This window comes from Leopardus geoffroyi, chromosome D1 (genome assembly GCF_018350155.1).
Source record: "Leopardus geoffroyi isolate Oge1 chromosome D1, O.geoffroyi_Oge1_pat1.0, whole genome shotgun sequence".
Lineage (NCBI taxonomy): Eukaryota > Metazoa > Chordata > Mammalia > Carnivora > Felidae > Leopardus > Leopardus geoffroyi.
This window is the reverse complement of record NC_059329.1, coordinates 65,483,645-65,502,027: the sequence shown is the minus strand read 5'-3', so window position 1 is coordinate 65,502,027 and position 18,383 is coordinate 65,483,645. Positions and strand designations below refer to the sequence as shown.

Here is an 18,383-nt window from a genome sequence, read left to right as displayed (position 1 = left end):
TGGGTTTATTCCTTACAGTTGTTGAAGGATTAAATGGGAAAATGGATATAAAGCATCTGTCTCTTTAATTGTTAGCTATTGTTCTTTGTTGCCTTTGTCAGTTTCTGAGGCAGAATTAGTCAGTTTGGGTTATGTAGTATGCTTGATTCATTAGGAGTGCTTGATAACTATGAAAGGCCACAGTTATCCTTTATGGGAACAGTATATGGCAATGATGCCAAAAGTCTGTTCTTTTAGTCTTCGAGTTGTTATTTTTTAATCCCCAAATCATGTTAAAATAGTTTTGCTCTTTGTCATCAGTTTTAATCAATTTGATTATATTGTGCCTTGCTGTAGTTTTCTTCATGTTTCTTGTGCTTGGGGTTCATGGAGCCTCTTAGATCTGTGAGTTTATGGTTTTTATCAAATTTAAGCAAATCATTGGCCATTATTTGTTCAAATGCTTTTTCTGCCTTCTACTCCAAGTATCCATGTTAGAATGTTAGGTTGCTTGATATTGTCCACAGCTTACTTTTTCCTTTGTTTTCTTTGGTATACTTTTCCTTGCGATGTCTTCAGATTCAGTAATTTCTTTTTCTGTAACATCATGTGTGCTACTTATCTTTTCCAATGGAAATTTGATTTGATTCTTTTCTGTATCTTCCATGTTTCTATTTAACATGCTCTATATTTACTCCTCCTTAAATATAGTTATAATAACTTATAGCATTCTTTTCTACTAATTTTATCATATATGTCATTTCTAGGTCAATTTCAATTGCCTGATTTTTTTTTCCATTATGGGTTATATTTTCCTGCTTCTTTGTATGCCTGTTAGTTTTTGATAGGTTGCTAGATATTTTTATGTTCTTATAACTACTCTTGAGCTTTATTGCAAGACATAGTTAGTTGGAAACAGTTAGATACTTCTGAAGCTTGTTTAAGCTTTGTTAGATGATACCAGAGCAGTCTTTGATCTAGGGCTAATTTTTTCTTACTACAGAAGTAAGACCCTTTGAGAGTACTTAACCTGATGTCCTGTGAATTACGAGATTTTCCACTTTGGCTAATGGGAATACAGGCTCTTTCTGGCCATGTGTAAGCTCCAGTTATTGTTCCCTCTGCTCCTCTTGCATGGTTCTTTACCCAGCTTTGGGTAGTTCCCTCATACACATAAACTGAACAGGACTCTGCTGAAGACTTGATGGGGAGCCTCTGCAAATCTATGGAGCTTTCTCTGTATACAGCTTTCTCCTCTTTTGGTACTCTGCCCTGTGAAATTTAGTTGTCTTGGTCTTCCTGGACTCCCTGTTCAATTTCCTCAATTCATGGAGACTGTTAGGCTCTCTTTGTATTCCTTCTCACTGCCTCATGGCCTACAGATCCTCTCTGGACAGTAAGGTAGGATGATCATGGGGCTTGGCTCATGTGTTTCCCCTCTTTCAGGAGTCATCACCCTATGCTGCCTAATGTCTAATGTCTGAAAATTGCTGTTTTATATATTTTGTCCATTTCTTAAGTTGTTTCAGGAGAGAGGGTCAGTCTAGTCTCTGTTACTCCATCTTGGGCACAAGTGGGAGTCCAAATCTAGAATTGTTTGAAGGCAGAGGAAATTATCATCTGTGATTGGTTTGTTGTGGTGGGTTTTTTTGTTTGTTTGTTTGTTTGTTTGTTTGTTTTTTAATGTACTGCTGGCCCTTGATTCACATAGGTCAGATCTGCCCCCTCTCCTTCCCTCCCCAACTCAAATACTTAGACCTTCTAGGTCATCTTAAAGATGAATGGAAATTGTTACCTGATTGGGTAGACCATGGTATTAGAACTGTCATTAAGTCAGACTATGTTATGGTTTTTTTGTGAATCCAAATGTTCTCCAGATCTACACAATGATTTCTAATAATTATAAAAAGACATAAAAAACTTTTATTGATATACCTTTTATCAACTTTCATATTTAAACTTGACATCAATTTATGTTGTAAGCACGGCTAAAGTAACTCTTCTTTCCAAATAGTTCACATACCACTTATGATCCCTACAGTGCTATCAGTGGAAATACGATGGCATAGTTCAAAAGCTTATTTATGTGTTCGACTTTGCACAATTCTTTAGTTACTTTTGAAATTCCAAAGCATCCTGAGGTTTAGTGGATTTGAATTTTGACTGTTGGAAGAAAGGGTGTTAATCTTCTATTCCTGTTTTCATGCTTGCTGATTGAATACAGATGCTGCATTAGTAGCGGCTATAGAATAGAATCAGACCCCCAAATTAAAAAAGAAATTACAAAAATTTAGCTGTGGAGGATGGAATGGGGCCGTGGAGGGTAGTCTACGACTGAATAGCAACAGATATGAAAAAGGCTTGCATTTTAGTTGACTGTGAATCTTTTTGACTCAAGAAATGACTTCTAGAAAACCCAAAGTGGTCTTAATATGCATCAACATAAAAAGCAAATATGGAAGAGGCATTTTACCCCTGGCTTTTTCCTGCATATAACCGGTTAGTTACTAAGTCCCGCTATTTCTTCCTCCTAGGTAATTTTCATGTATTTTTCTTCTTCCCCTTCTTGTGTCCATTCTGTGCCTTGCATCTACCCCCCGTAAACAAAGGTCAGCACACTATAGCATGCAAGCCCAATCTGGCATGCTGCCTATTTTTTTTATGGCCTGTAAGCTAAGTTTTTTACATTTTTAAATGGCTGAAAAAAATTTAAAGAGTAAATATTTGATGGCATATGAAAAGCATATGAAACTAAAATTTCAAAGTCCATAGATAAAGTTTTGTTGTGTTGTTTATGGCTGCTGTTATGCTATAACAGCAGAGCTGAGTAGTTGCAAAAGAGATTGTACAACCTACAAAGGCAAAAATATTTGCTATCTGGATCAGGCCTTTATTTATTTATTTTTTTTATTTTTATTTTTTATTTTTTTTTTTCAACGTTTATTTATTTTGGGGACAGAGAGAGACACAGCATGAACGGGGGAGGGGCAGAGAGAGAGGGAGACACAGAATCGGAAACAGGCTCCAGGCTCTGAGCCATCAGCCCAGAGCCCGACGCGGGGCTCGAACTCACGGACCGCGAGATCGTGACCTGGCTGAAGTCGGACGCCTAACCGACTGCGCCACCCAGGCGCCCCTGGATCAGGCCTTTAGAGAAAAAGTTTGCTGAGCCCTGCTCTACATTGCTGTTAGAGTGTTCAGTTAGAAAGGCAGACTTAACAATAGCACACACCTTTCCCCCCACTCCAGACACCAGCTTAAAAGACTTCAGTGACTCCTTACTGCATGTGGGGGAAAAATTGCAAACTCCCCTGTGTGACATCCAAGAACCTGGCACTAACCTGTTTTTCCTAGCCTCGCCCCTCTCCACTCCACTGTTCTCCACCCTACCAAACTCCCAGTAGTAGTAACACTGAGATATCTGTCCTTCTTTCAACAGTCAGTGCTGTTTCAATCTTTGGAGTTTTTGCAAATACCATGTGTTAATCCTGTTCTTACCCCCATTCTCTAAGCATAAGTCCCGATTCAGGTATAAAAACCTGCGTTTAGTGTTACCTCCTCAGTGAGCATTCTTTAAACAGAGGCTCCTTTCCTCTGTAACCTCATGGCATTTTGGCTATACTTCTTTGATTAACACATACCATACGATATTGTATTTCTGACTATACTGTGAACTCCTTCAGGGTTAAGATCTATGCCTTATGCCTCGTTGTTCCTCTGGCATCCTGCAGAGTATCTTGTGCATGATAGGTAATAAATAATTTTGAATGAGTAGATTGATGATTTAGATTATGATAATATTTCTACTATGTATGTGCAATATATAACATTTTAAAAATTCTCAACTGTGTAATTTGCCCTCTCTCTCTCTTTTCAAAAATACAATGTCAGAAAATGTACCTGGTGATGGAGCTTTGTGAGGATGGAGAACTCAAAGAAATTCTGGATAGGAAAGGGCATTTCTCAGAGAATGAGACAAGGTGGATCATTCAAAGTCTCGCATCAGCTATAGCATATCTTCACAATAAGGGTAAGAAGAGGGTCATTCAGCTCGTTGACTCCATGAATGCAGACAGCACTTTTGTTTAAGAGTGATTGTATTCAGGATTCATAGTCACAGAAATAATCCCCACTAAAACAGAAAATTTTATTTTAAAAAACTTTCTAAAGTTTTTTTCTTTTAAAAACTTTAAATATAATAAATATATTTTAATTAGAAACAAGGCAAGTATACATTACAATGTACATGGACAAGGATGAATATTTCTATTCAACACTTTGAAAAGCTGCTAATCTTATCAAAAGTAGACAAGTCAATAATAAAAGTGAAATTTCAAAACACTTACATTGTATGGAAGTGTTGAATCACTAGACGCCTGGAACTTATAGTACACTATATGCTTATATACACTACACGCTAACTGGAATTTAAATAAAAATCTATATATTCTGTGTGTGTGTGTATATATATATATATATATATATATATATATATATTCTATATATTAAAATCTATATATTCTAGGCTTTTTTGTTGTTGTTTTTTGTTTTTTAGATTTAATTTTTACAGCAGTTTTAGGTTTGTAGCAAAACTGAGCAGAAGGTATAGGGATATCCCGTCTACCCCTGTCCATACATGCACAGCCTCCTCCAGTTAGCAAGATCCCCACCAGAATGGTACACATGTTACAACTGATGAGCCTACACTGACACACTGTTATCACCCAAAGCCCATAGTTCACATCAGGGTTCACTCTTGGTGGTGTACATTCTGTCGGTTTTGAGAAACATATAATGACATGTATCTACCATTCTAGTATCATACAGAATAGGTTCACTATCTTAAAAGCCACATGTAAAATTATGCTAATTGCTTTACTGTTCTTTGATGTTACTGTCACTGCTTTTCCTCAGGCACCTCCTTTTTCTCTTCAGGGTTAATTTGGCTCTCACGTGACTTTAACACCTTCTCATTATACAGATGAGAGAAAAGTTTGTTCCAGAGAGGCGAAGTGACATGGTGAGGTGTGGCAGAGCTAGTATTAGAATGGACCCAGGGGTCCATTCCGCAGATATTTCCTGAGGGATTTCTATAGTGGTTGGATCCAGAGTTAGAAAGATTAGAAGACAAGGCCCCGCCCCTTAAGGAACTCAGCCTAGTGGGAGATTGAGTATAGAAAGCAAACTGTAATTCAATGTGATAATTTCTCTAATGGAGAGCCATATACAGCGCAAGGAGCATAGGAATGTAAGTGCCTCAGTTGACCTGAAAAGCCAGAGAAGGATTCACAGAGGAAACAAATTTGAGCTGAGGAATACAAATTCAGACAAAAAAGAGGGGAGGGCTTTCCAGGCAGGGGCAACAATTTTTGCAAGGGCAGGAAATCAAGGGCTTAATATTATATGAATGTCAATCCTCCCACATTGAGCTATAAATTCAGTATAATGCCAACCAAAATTTCCACAGGATTTTTCATGGAACTTGATAAAATTATTCCGAAGTGGGCAAGAATAGCAAAGAAAACAATTATAAAGAATGATGGAGGCAGTAGGGAGACTTATTGGGTGGCATTTATGTCAGAAGAGATAAATAAGCAAAGTAACGGAAACATAAAAATTCCAAAAACACAGGTTGGGAACTGTGTAAGGGAACTATAAGTGATTAGGTAGAGTAGCCATTCCAGGGCTCTTCAGCTACATTTTCCCAACAATTGTACGTGTAACTTTTTAAGTCTGGGGAAATGATTGCTATGGATATGAAGTGAATTAGTCACTTGCAGAGGAAATGTTTTGGCACATGATTATTTGCATGTACATAAAATCTTACCTGATGTCTGACATGTTCAACTGGAGATTTTGTGTCTCGGGGTTTTCGTTTGTTTGCTTTGTATTTTAACATATAAAGAGTTAGGAAAGTTTGTGCTTATGTTGTAGAAAAATATATTGAAATGAGTGCAGTTTGTATACATGTAGTTAAGTTGCAGTATGTTAAATGTTTATATTGGCAATAACATATGCATGGAAGTAAAGAAGTAATCCTCTATTTGAAGACCTGAGGATATGGGAAACCTTACTGGGTTTGTAACTACAATGGTCTCCCTCCTCTGGGAATGCCGGACTTTGGGCAGGGTCCTCTGTCCCACTCATTAGGCCACCAGTCATGAAGAGCATCTGCTAGAGCAGTAGGGGGATGGCGGAGAGGACAGAGTTAAAGAAAAGGGCCGCTTAAAGTTAAACACGTGGAGAAAAGGGATTTGAATGGAAGGAAATAGAACAGGACAGAATTGTGCTTGGCCCTCCCCAAAGTTTTGTATGTATGTATGTTTTATTTATTTATTTATTTTTCCAAAGTTTTTAACAGTGGACATTAACTTGTCAGCTATATATATTTGTTATATTTGTATCCCCTCTATTCTCCTGTCATTCACTATTCATTTGATTTGTTGTTTCTTTTCTTGGTAGATATAGTACACAGAGATCTAAAACTGGAAAACATAATGGTCAAAAGCAGCTTTACTGATGATAACAATGAAATGAACTTAAATATAAAGGTAAGATAAGGTATTAGAAATCATGGTAAATATTTGCCTGTAAACAGTTTGATAGCAAAGTGGCAAAGTACATCCTCTTTTTAAATATATTTTGGAAGCTTTTGAGCAGCCAGAAAATAAGTGTCTTGTGCTAAAAAAATAAAAATAAAACTTGGGGCACCTGGGTAGCTCATCCGACTTCGGCTCAGGTCGTGATCTCACGGCTCATGAGTTCAAGCCCCACATTGGGCTCTGTGCTGACAGCTCAGAGCCTGGAGCCTGCTTTGACTTCTGTGTCTCCCTCTCTCTGCCCCTCCCCAGCTCGTGCTCTCTCTCTCTCTCTCTTTCTCAAAAATAAATAAATGTTAAAAAATTAAAACAAAATAAAATAAAGATAAAATTTTTACAAAAGAGGTTGTAACTGACAAGAATAATTTTACAAGTTAGGTAGTGCTATTGAATCTTTTTTAAAGTAGATATTCATTTGGATAGTTCTAAATCATTAGTTAAAGAAGCAAACAGATGCTCTGAATTCTAATTAATTTCAAATTTATGCCTGGTAATTTGATGTAAATGTGTTACAGATTTAGAGGAAAAAAAAAAACACCTTGGCTGTGCCTTTGATACTAAATTAACACTAAAGTCTGTATTTCTCATTGAAAATTTTCCTGGGTATTAATATTTATGTCCTAAGCACAATTAATGTGCCAAGTGTTTATTCCTCAAGATTTTATTCAAATTAAGTGTTCCTTAATGTCAAATAAATGATAGGATACATTATTTATTACTTAGCACTTTAATAGTGGCTGCTTTCAAAATATATGAATGTGTTAATTTAGGAATAAAATGTTGTCTGTGAATAACTCACTTTGTTGCAGAAGCTAAATCCCTATGTAATATAAGTGAGTTTAACAGCATTGTTGTTTTACCAAAGTAAATAAATATTCTTGAATATTTTCATTTTAAACTCTGTGAGGGCAGGAATCATACATGTTTTATTGATTGTTGGTACCTAGAGTAATGTCTGAAAACATAGTATGTGCTCACTTAGTATTTGGTAAATGAGGGAATGATTGCTCTCTAAAGAACTGAATTGATCGTGAAACCTTTTGTATATTTGATATCTGTGTAGATTTTCTGTGGAGAAAAGATACATATTATAATCCTCCAAGTGAGATAATTGTGAAAACTGGAGAAAACGATCATTCTGTTTAGAAAAATAGTGGTATCACGTACTGATAGGAACATTTTCTTACTCCAGAGGGCCCTGGAAACTTTGCATTCAGTGTCTGTGGACCACGAGCCTATCTTTGGTTGTATGATCAATAAATGTGCCTGTTTTTTTGCTTTCAGCCCAAGGCTGTTCCAACTTGGGAGACAAGACCAAGGGCACATACTGAATATTTAATAACCGACTGTGTCCTGACCACGATTTGGAACAGAGCAGGAAGAGCGCAGTCGCAGCAGGGCCTCCCGTGTATTTCTAGCTCCACGGTCGCCTTTTTTCCCTATTAATTTGCTTCTTGTAGTTTTTAATAGCGTCGTAATTGTTTTCGTTAGTATACTCTAGAAACACAAAGGAAGTCATAGCAAAGAGAAGATGGTATTTACCAGAGATAGTGTCTTATAAATAATTTTAAAAAGGGGGCCGTTTCTGTGAGTGCCGCCAAGGATAATGACTGCATTTATAACGGTGCTTTAAACTGGAACAGAGCTTGAGTGTCAGAAAAATAGAGAGTAAACCTACTAAGGCCAGAATGCATTCTACAATGAAAGAGGTTTTTAAAAATAACTTTTTTTTTAATCTGAAAAAGCTAAATGCCTTCTTTCAAAATAGAACTTCCCATGTTGAGCCGGTAAGTTTAATTAGAAGGAACAATCAATCAATATCATGGGTGTTTGCTCCAGACAGGAGAAACCAGCCTTCTCTTTACCAACAAGGTTTTTCTTCTTCACAAAGAGGGGTGGAAGGGAAGTGAAAGCAAAGTCCTTATTAGTAATACAAATAAAACCCCTCCATCCTCAAGAATCCCTGAATTAAATACAGTGCAATTACAATGCGGCAGAACTCCTACTTTCACACTTGATCTTAGCCAAAAGGCCGAGGAGCGATTAGAACTCCTACTTTCAGAATGAGTGAACTCTGGGACAGGAAACCAGGTGACTGGGTTTCTTCTTCTAGGTGACTGATTTTGGCTTAGCTGTGAAGAAGCAGGGTAGGAGTGAAGCCATGCTGCAGACCACATGTGGGACTCCTATCTATATGGGTAAGTTCAAGGATTTAAAATGATCTTTCTATATAAAGGAGTAGAACAACTAATGTAGATTAAAACTTGAGCAATTTGAAAGAACTCCTAAAACTCAACACTAAAAACAATCCAATTAAAAAGTGGGCCGAAGAGTGGAATAGACACTTCTCCAAAGAAGACATCCGTATGGCCAACAGACACATGAAAACATGTTCAACATCATTCATCATCAGGGAAAAAGGCACATCGAAACCACGATGAGATACCACCTCACACCTGTCAGAATGGCTGCTGTCAAAAAGACAAGTAAGTGTTGGCGAGGATGTGGAGAAAAGGGAACCCTTGTATGCTGTTGGTGGGAATGTAGATTGATGCAGCCACTGTGGAAAACAGTGTGGAGGTTATTAAAAATAGAAATGCCACGTGATACAATAATTGCACTTCTGAGTATTTACCTGGAGAAAACGAAGACACGGACTTGGGAAGATACGTGCACCTCCATGTTCATTGCAGCATTATTTATAGTAGCGAAGCTATGTAAGTAGCCTAAGTGTCATCGATAGAGGAATGGATAAAGATGTGGTATGTTTGAGTATGTGTAATTACTCAGCGATGAAAAAGAATGAAATCTTGCCGTTTGCAACAACACAGATGGACCCAGAGGGCATTATGCTAAGTTAAAGAAGTCAGACAGAAAGAGGAAAATACCATATGATTTCACTTAAATGTGGAATCTAAAAAAATAAAACAAATGAACAAACAAAACAAAACGGAAACAGACTCGTAGATACAGAGAACACACTGGTAGTTTTGGGGGTGATGGGCAAAATAAGTGAAGGGGATTAAGAGGTACAGTCTTCCAGTTATAAAATAAATTAAGTCACGGGTATGTAAAGTACAGCATAGGGAATATAGTCAATAACATTGTAATAACTTTGTGTGGTGATAGATGGTGACTAGACTTATTGTGGTGATCATTTAGTAACACATATAAATGTTAAATCACTATGTTATACACCTGAAACTAATAGAATGTTGTATGTCAACTATACTTCAATTTAAAAAAAAAGCAGAAAAAGAAAAACCTGAGCAGTCTGATTTTGCCGTAATTTGACTTAATGGCCCTGTAATCAAGCTACTTTTTCTTTTCCTAGGTCAAATAATTTCATTGTTTTAGCATTTTTCCCGCAGTTCTTATCTTTAAAGATTATAGTTTTTATTGGTTTTCTGGACTCTTCTTAGAGTGTTTATATCTCTTAGGTAATCATACCCCAAACTTAATTATTGGTTTTGTGAATCCGTGCTGAAATCATGTGTGTGTTTTGCTTCTTTCCATCTCTTATCCATTTTTATTGCCATCAAGTGGTACATCATAAAGAGTACCGATTAAATACATTTTGTAAAGCAACAGTTTACCATTTTTCCAAATGATTAAAAAGCTGATTTTTAACAGCTTTACTGAAGTACAATTTAAATGCCATAAAAAGTGTACCATTCAGTGATTTTTCCTGCATTCGCAGACTCGTGCAACCATCACCACAGTCCAGTTTTAGAGTAATTCTATCCCAGAAAATTGCCTCCTGCCCATTTGTACTCAATCTCATTCCCATCCCAGCCCCAGGTAACCACTAATCTTTTTGCCTCTCTGTATCTGCCTTTCCTGGACATTTCGTCTGACCGGAGTCATACCATATGTTGTCTTTTATGTCTGGCTTCTTTCACTGAAGCGTAATGTCTTTGGAGTACCTTCCCGTTGTAGCCGTAGTCTGTCCCTTTATGTTTCTGAACAGTTGTCTGTTGCATGGACATGCCACCTTTTGTTCATCTGGTAGCTGATGGCCATGCAGTGTGTCCAGTTCGGGGCTATTATGAATAATGCTGCTATGAACTTTTGGGTCCAAATTTTCATGTGGACACATTTTCTTTGGGAGCTACCTAGGAGTGAAGTTGCTGGGTCGTGGATTATTTATGTTTAACTTTTCAAGAAACTGCCAAGTGGTTTTTCAGAGTGGCTATAGCATTTTACCTTTCCACTAGCATGTGGGTATGAGGGTTCCAGTTTCTTTTTGTCCTTGCTCACTCTTGATAATTACCTTTCCTTGTAATTATAGTCATTGTAGTGGGTGTGAAGTAGTATCTCATTGTGGTTTTTTAATTTGCTAATTTAATTTTCCTAGTGGCCAATGAGGGTGAGCATCTTTTCACGTAGCTGTGAGTCACTCATAATCTTTGATGAAATGTCTATTCAAATCTGTACCTAGGAGATGATTATGTATTTTTTCTCTTTAAATTTATTAGCAGACTAATTGCATTAATTGGTTTTTAAAATGCTGAACTATCCTTGCACCTTTGGATTAAACTCCAGGTGGTTTAATATACTGCTCTATTCAACTCGTCACCACTTTATTTAGGAGCTTTGAATGTAGCTTGCTTTCTTTTGTGCTGCCCTTGTCTTTTTTGATGTTAGGGTTATGCTAGCCTCATTTAAAAAATAAAATGATCCGCTCATTAACCACAAAGTAGCAGAAATTATCTATTCATTAATAGTTTGATGATATTTCCCCTTAAAGTTTTTTGGCCCTGATTCCGTTTGGTAGGTTAAGTTTCTATTATATTTTCAATTTATCCTGGGTTATTCGTGTTTTCCACACCTTCTTGAATTGTTTTGATAGAAAATTGTTCATTATGTTGAGATTTTAAGATTTATTGGCATAAATGTGCATATTATATTCACTTATAATTTTGTTTTTAATTAAAAATCTTTTTATGTTTATTTATTTTGGAGAGAGACAGAGTACTAGTGGGGCAGGGGCAGAGAGAGAGGGAGACATAGAATCTGAAGCAGGCTCCAGGCTCTGAGCTGTCAGCACGGAGCCCGGTGCCGGGCTCGAACCCGCGAACCGCGAGATCGTGACCTGAGCCAAAGTTGGATGCTTAGACGACTGAGCTACCCAGGCACCTCACACTTACAGTTTTGTAATTCTCCAGTGTATCTGTGGTTCTATACCCCTAATAATTCCTAATATTTTTTAAGAAGGTCATATGATGTCAGATTAGCAATATGTCCTGCATCACCGGCCTAACTTGGGATTCCAGCTCTGTCACTTACACCTGGGCAAAACAACCTGACTGCTTTTGTTGCAGTCTACATCTGTATAATGGGGAGTATGTCATCCATTTATCAAACAATTTTTGAGGGTCTACTTTGTGTCAGAACTGGTCTGGGTATTGGGACTACAGCAGTGAACAAAATAGAAAAAAATGGTCATGTCGGTGCAAACATTAAACAAACTAAAAAAGGAAAATGTCTGGTATTATCTGGGATGTTAGAGAGAAGTGCTAAGAAAGAAAAGTAAACCAGGGAAGGGGAGAGGATGTATTTAGGATGGTAATAATGATGTCTTTCTTATCAGGTTGACATGAGAATTGAAAGAGAAAATATATGTAAAGTGCTTAGCACATTACCTGACACTTAGTGCTCAATTTAAGCTCTTGTAATAATACTAATCATTTTTTTTTCTTGATCAGATTTGTTAGTGGTTAGGACAATTTATTGGGCTTTCAAAGAACCAGCTCAAGTCTAATGTTATTTGATTGGCTTTTTCATTAATTTCTGTTTTTATCTTTCTGAATTCCTTCTTTATATTTTATTTTGGTTTATTTAACTTCCTAAGCTAAATGCTTATTTATGTTCAGCGTTCTTATTTTCTACATATTTTCCTGAGTATTTCTTTGACCATTTCTTTTCCTATACAGTTTTCTTTCTAACTATTATTCACTTTTAAATAGTGTATAATTTTAGTTTTTGTCTTTAATCCCAGAATCATTGAGAAATGCTTTTTAGAGTTTCCCAGGTGGTTGGGATATGTTTGATGTTCATGTGAATATGTGTTAGTTTTCCTAGCCGTTTGGTTTTTCTGCCTGGTTTTCTTCATTGTCCTGAGCAATTGTGACTTAAAGGTTTTTGGCTTCTAGGAATTGTTCTTTGTGATTGAACACATAGTTGGTTTTTGCAAATGTTGCATTGGATATTTGGAAGGTATATATATTCCTGGTTTGTTGACCACAAAAATTTCTCTGTGTGTGTATTTATAAAGTCAAATGTGATACCTTTGTGATTCAGACTTTGCATATTATTAATTTAATTTTGTTTGCTTCTGTTGACTTCTAAGAGAGAGAGTTATTAAAGTCATCCACCAAGATAGAGCTTTGACAAATCTTTTTGCACCTTTTATAGATTTCTTTAAAAACATCTTTGTTGAAATAAAATTTATGTACAATAAAATGCACAGATTTTAAGTGTAAAGTTCAATGCATTTTGACAAATACATGTGCTTATATAATTACCGCCCCAATGAAGGTATAGAACATCGCTTTTGCCCTGGAAAATTCCTTTGTCTTGCTCTCTGTCAGTCTCCCATCCAGACCCCAGCAACCACTGCTGATTTTTATCACTAAATCTTCGGTTTTCTTGCCTAGAACTTTATTTAAATTGAATCAGTGTACATTCTTGTGTCTGTCTTCTGTTCTGTGTCATGATTTTGAGACTTACCCATGTCGTGTCAGTGGATTATTCATTTCTATTGCTGAGGAGTATACTTAGTTCTGTTTTTTTTTTTTTTTCCTACTTGATATATAAAGTTTCGAAACTATTCTCTCTTATTTGGGAAAAGGCTACTTTAGATTCTGTTCATATCCTCCTGTTGGCAAAAGACATCTGGTCTGTAGTTACATGGGGAAAATATATCCAAGCACCCTGAGTTTTATGCCTGCTTATTAGCTGTCTACACTGATAACAAGTGAGAGAACAAGAGAGAAGACAGATGGTTTGTAGAGCTTTGCTGACTTCCTAAATGGCTCCCTGGCACCGTCATTCTGGCCTCTGCCTCCCTGTGAGCTCTGTGATGGCAGTGCATGTGGAAACGCCCCCGGTAATTAAGATGGCTCTGAAAGATGAAGGCCCAGAATCCCGGCCCTTGCCTTGTGGGGCACCCAGTGTGGAGGGCCTTCATGGAATCAAATCACAGACTTGCCCTTGTCATTGACTCAAAGCCACAGAGCGACTTGAACTCTAATGATTCAGTATTTAAAGAGTTTAAGTAGAGTTGAGGAATATAAGTAGCTACTTAAAGGAAAATACTACTTAATCTTCAATGATTTGGAAATGAATTACTCAGTTTTGTTAATTATCTATAGTTGAACCTTTATTCATTCTTTCTTCTCTTTACTTTTTGGTTCCTTTTTGTTGCTTTTTAGTTCCTTTGACAACAGGCAGAAGAAGTGAAATTCCATTTGCTTTTAGTAGTTATAAAAGAAGGGTCTGGGGCAGGGCGGGAGAATGAAACTTTTCTAAATTAACACCGTTTATGTGGGAGGTACTCTGTAGCTGTGTAACCTTAGGCAAGTCACTTCATATATCTGAACCTTAGTTTCCCCACTGGCAAAGTGAGCCAGATGCCCATCTCCCAAGATTCATAGTATGATTTATACAAATAACATAATTTATATGAAAGTATTTTGTAAATATTAAAGTTCTATTGAAATATATACAGCTATATTTTATTTTTCTGTTTATAACTGTTTCATTCTTTCTTTTTCCTTAAGGAAAGATATTTGATCCCTAACCATAGAGGCACAATAGGCTATTCCTGAAATATCATATGGGACATTTTTAAAGCCATTTTAAAAGCCAGCCATTATAAAGTAATCTAATCACTAAATTGTGCTCCCTTCAAGTAAAAAAAAGAAAAAAAGAAAAAGAAAAAAGGAAAGAAAACGAAAAATAAAAGAAAGAAAAACAACTATTTTGAGAAGCTTGTTTAAAGGAGCCCTATTGTGAACACATTGTAAAGTACGGAGCACAGACCTGGGGACTCAGAGTACCTGGATCCTTTTCCTAGTTGGCGTTTTGATCCAGTTAGGTTGTAGGAGCTCTTTCTTTGCCCCCTTAGTTTTCTCATTTAGAAGGTGGGGAAAATAATTTGTGTCCTGTCATAGGAGTGCTGTGTTGTTGTTGTTGTTGTTGTTATTATTATTATCATCATCATTATTATTATTATTTTACTAACGTGATTTATAACCATTTATCTTAGTTTCTCTGTGAATCCAGATTTCCACATATTGGGCTTGCTTTAAATTATATCCACTTCAGGCACGTATTCAATTCTATTTTTGGAAAGGAACTGAGATATTGTTGTCTTCTACTATAACTTACACAGTCTTTGCAAAATCATTTCTTAACAATTTCAAAGGAACGAAGAGTAGTACATTTAGTTACACAGTTTATGCCATCGTTCCATTAGAAGCTAAATGACAGGAGTGAGGGTACAGTGACATCAATTGTTAAGGCCTGTACATTATTCATTTAACATCTGCTGTTGGTTCTCTTTTTCCCTGTGGGGGAATAAATTACAACACATCAGCACATTTTTCATGCTTTGTGTTTAAGCATTTAAACTTCATTTATTGTATTATTAATATTATTTCATTTCTGCTTATTTGGCAGCCCCTGAAGTTATCAATGCCCACGACTATAGCCAGCAGTGTGACATTTGGAGCATAGGTGTCATAATGTACATTCTGTAAGTAGCCTGCTAAAGGTACAGTTTAAAATGAATAGATAGTCCCTAACAGTAGAATTATATAGATTTTAAATGAAGATTCAACAATATAGGTTTTAAAAAATGACTGAAAAAACAATTGGGAAGTACTTCTGAAAGCTCTCTTATTAGTTGTTAGCTACATCCATTAGATATTTTTTTAATACTATAAATTTATAACATACAGGTTTGCTTTTCATTGACCTATAAATGCTAGAATATGTGACATGATCTGAGTGAACTCTTGCTTAACACCTCCCTGATCCTTTGCTACAAACCAGAAAGCTTCTTTATATTTTCTGAAGAGATTCATCAGGTAGAAACAGGTACTGGTACCTGGCACTTAGCTGTCCTATGAACAGGGCGTATGTGAGGAGTGGACACTAACTAGACAGAGGTTCATCCCAGGATCCAGAGAGTATTCCATAGTTCCTGATCTTCTTACTGCTACCGAAAACATCACTGTTTCTTTCTCACTCTCAGGAGTCAATCAAACCCCGTGTCCTGTTCATTTTTCCTTTGAAAAGGAAATTCTTTGGTTTCTCTTCACTTGTATCACTTCTCCTTATGATCCGTCTTCTAGAATATTACATTGTCTTTCTGACTGTTCTTCCTGCCCCCGGTCTCCCTCCCTAGTTCATCCTTCACATTGCTGTCAGGACTTTCTAAATTTCAAATCTGATGGTACTACTTTTGTGATTCACAACCTCTGATAATTCTCCCTTGTTATAGAAAAACGTCAGAGCATCCCAGCACGGCATAAAAGCAAGTTTTTCATGATCTGGCTCCAGAATGTCTTTCCAGTCTTGGGCTAGATGTGCATTCCCATGCACCTACCCTATGCTATAGCCACTCAGGCCACTCTTTCTGATTCACATACCGTGTAGCACATGTCTCTGGGTCTTTGCTCATGCAGTTTCTTCTACTTAGAATGTTCTTTTACTTCTCTACTAACCTTTCTCCTGGGTCCTCCAGCTCAAACATTAACACCTTCTGTTTCCCTAACTCCTACCATCTACCCCAGCAGAGCTACTGCATTCATTATGTATATACATTCCTAGACTCCAAAGAGGAGTTAAGGCAACATACAAAAATGCACGCAAAACAACAACACTGAAAGAAAAACGATAACATTTCATCAGGAAAGTTTGCACATGTGTACATTTGATGGAAGTGTTCACTTTCCTGTGTTCTCATAGCACTTTTTAAAACTATTGGAATATAATTGTTAGGGTATGTTTTTGTTTTCTGTTTTTGTTTTCTTTACTCTAAATTCCATGAAGGAAGAGATCTTATATTATTCATCTTCGCATCCCTAGTATCTGGTACAATGGTAGGTATGTAGTCAGTGCTCAATATATGTTTGTTAAATTGAATTAAAGCGAATTATCTAAGAGGTGTTCTGAAAAGTTAGTGGCCATTGTTCTGCCTCTTGGTGAGTATGAACATTTTTATGCTGATGCAACATTAGTTTTATGGTCATATTGAAGATTTCACTGTGTACTACCTCTTCCAGATCATTTCTAAATATTGACATCACAGTAGTTACATTTTCACAGTTCTGTGAAGTGGAATACACAGGCAGCAAAAATTGGAAGATGTGATTGTAGCTGTAACTCAGATGGTCAGCACACATCACTGCTCAGATTGCATGAAGTATAAACATATTCACAAAGTTTTTGATCATTGTTTTGTGCTGATTACAATCATACCATAAAAATTCTGAGCCTTAGTTTTTAATTAAAAATATAGCTATTTTAAATTAGTGTTTTATACTTGTAAGAATTTCTAGACAAGTCAAACATAATATATGTAATCTATTATTACACAATTCATGTGGTATTTGCTGCCTTCTTAGTTTGAATTTGTTGCTAAAGAAAGTGATAGTGTATTACATATCTTAAATTTTTCTCCTTCTTAAAGATATAATTTGAATTTTTCTGCTTCAGAGCGTGACTGCATATCATCATAATGACATATTTTTTTCTTTACACTAGACTCTTACTTAGCTAATCAGTGCCTATTCATTAATTTGCCTGAGCCAGTGTTCTTATAGATAATTTCTTTCACCAAGGGCACAAACATATTACCTTCTCCAGGGGGGTTATTTTCTTGTTTATCAGTTACCCCTGATTCATTTCTGCTTAATTGGACAATGATAACGTACTTCCTCAAGGTGAAATTAACATAAACACTCTTCATGGGTACTATCCTCTGCTGTTGTGATTCCTATGAAGGCAACAGAAAATAATAGAAAGGCTTCAAGAGGCATTTTTCATGTCTTGGATTCCCTTTTCTGGATGTGCAGAAAATTGCTGTCATAAAATTTCATATGCTGCTGATTGACCAACCATTAGATACATTTTGTGTAAGTAAAATTGCAAAGGACAGAAAAAAAGTGGAATTTTTTAAAAAGTAGCCCTTAAGCTATAGTGGCATGCGAGTCGGGCAATGCAGGGGCAGCTAAGAAATTGGTGAATGTGCATATCACTGGTTGTTAACAGACTCAATGAGCTGGACTCTTGCTGTCCTGTACTTGTTATAATAGATAGTAATTGTCCGTAAGACCATTTATCTAGCTTTTTTTTTTTCTATTGCATTTTGAAACTAAACAATAGGCAAATAAGATCAGAGAGAGAAGGGTCAGAATGAGCTGGAGAAATAAAAAGTATTAAAATAAGAGACTGTAGAACAACTTGATAAGTACTGGTCTTTTAACAAGAAGCTATATAAATGAAGAGTTCTCTTTTGCAGCCTAGGTTGATCAACTACAAGGATGAAAGCAACTTTTTTCCCTACAAAATCATCATCACCATCCTCCTTATTATGTGAATTATTTATCAAATTTAGATTTATTCAAAAATGATCATAGTGAAGATTTTAAAAGAACTCCACAGTATAACTTTAAAAGTCAAAGTAAAAATCTAATTGCTGGGAAACTTAGAGATCATTATACTTATGGACATAATAGACTAGCATTTGTGGAGTGTAATATAATTATGCCATTTTATTCTTTCAGTAACAAA

General features: G+C 36.3%; 1 protein-coding gene across 5 annotated transcripts in view; it reads left to right on the top strand.

The window, feature by feature from the left end:
• Positions 1-18,383, top strand: part of STK33 (serine/threonine kinase 33) — a 168,936-nt gene that overhangs the window by 111,048 nt on the left and 39,505 nt on the right. For all 5 annotated transcript variants that reach the window (XM_045484403.1, XM_045484408.1, XM_045484407.1 and 2 more), the window contains exons 6-9: positions 3,871-4,009; positions 6,442-6,530; positions 8,692-8,776; positions 15,264-15,339. In XM_045484403.1, the coding sequence (XP_045340359.1) occupies positions 3,871-4,009; positions 6,442-6,530; positions 8,692-8,776; positions 15,264-15,339 (389 nt within the window). The remainder of the gene's footprint in view (positions 1-3,870; positions 4,010-6,441; positions 6,531-8,691; positions 8,777-15,263; positions 15,340-18,383) is intronic.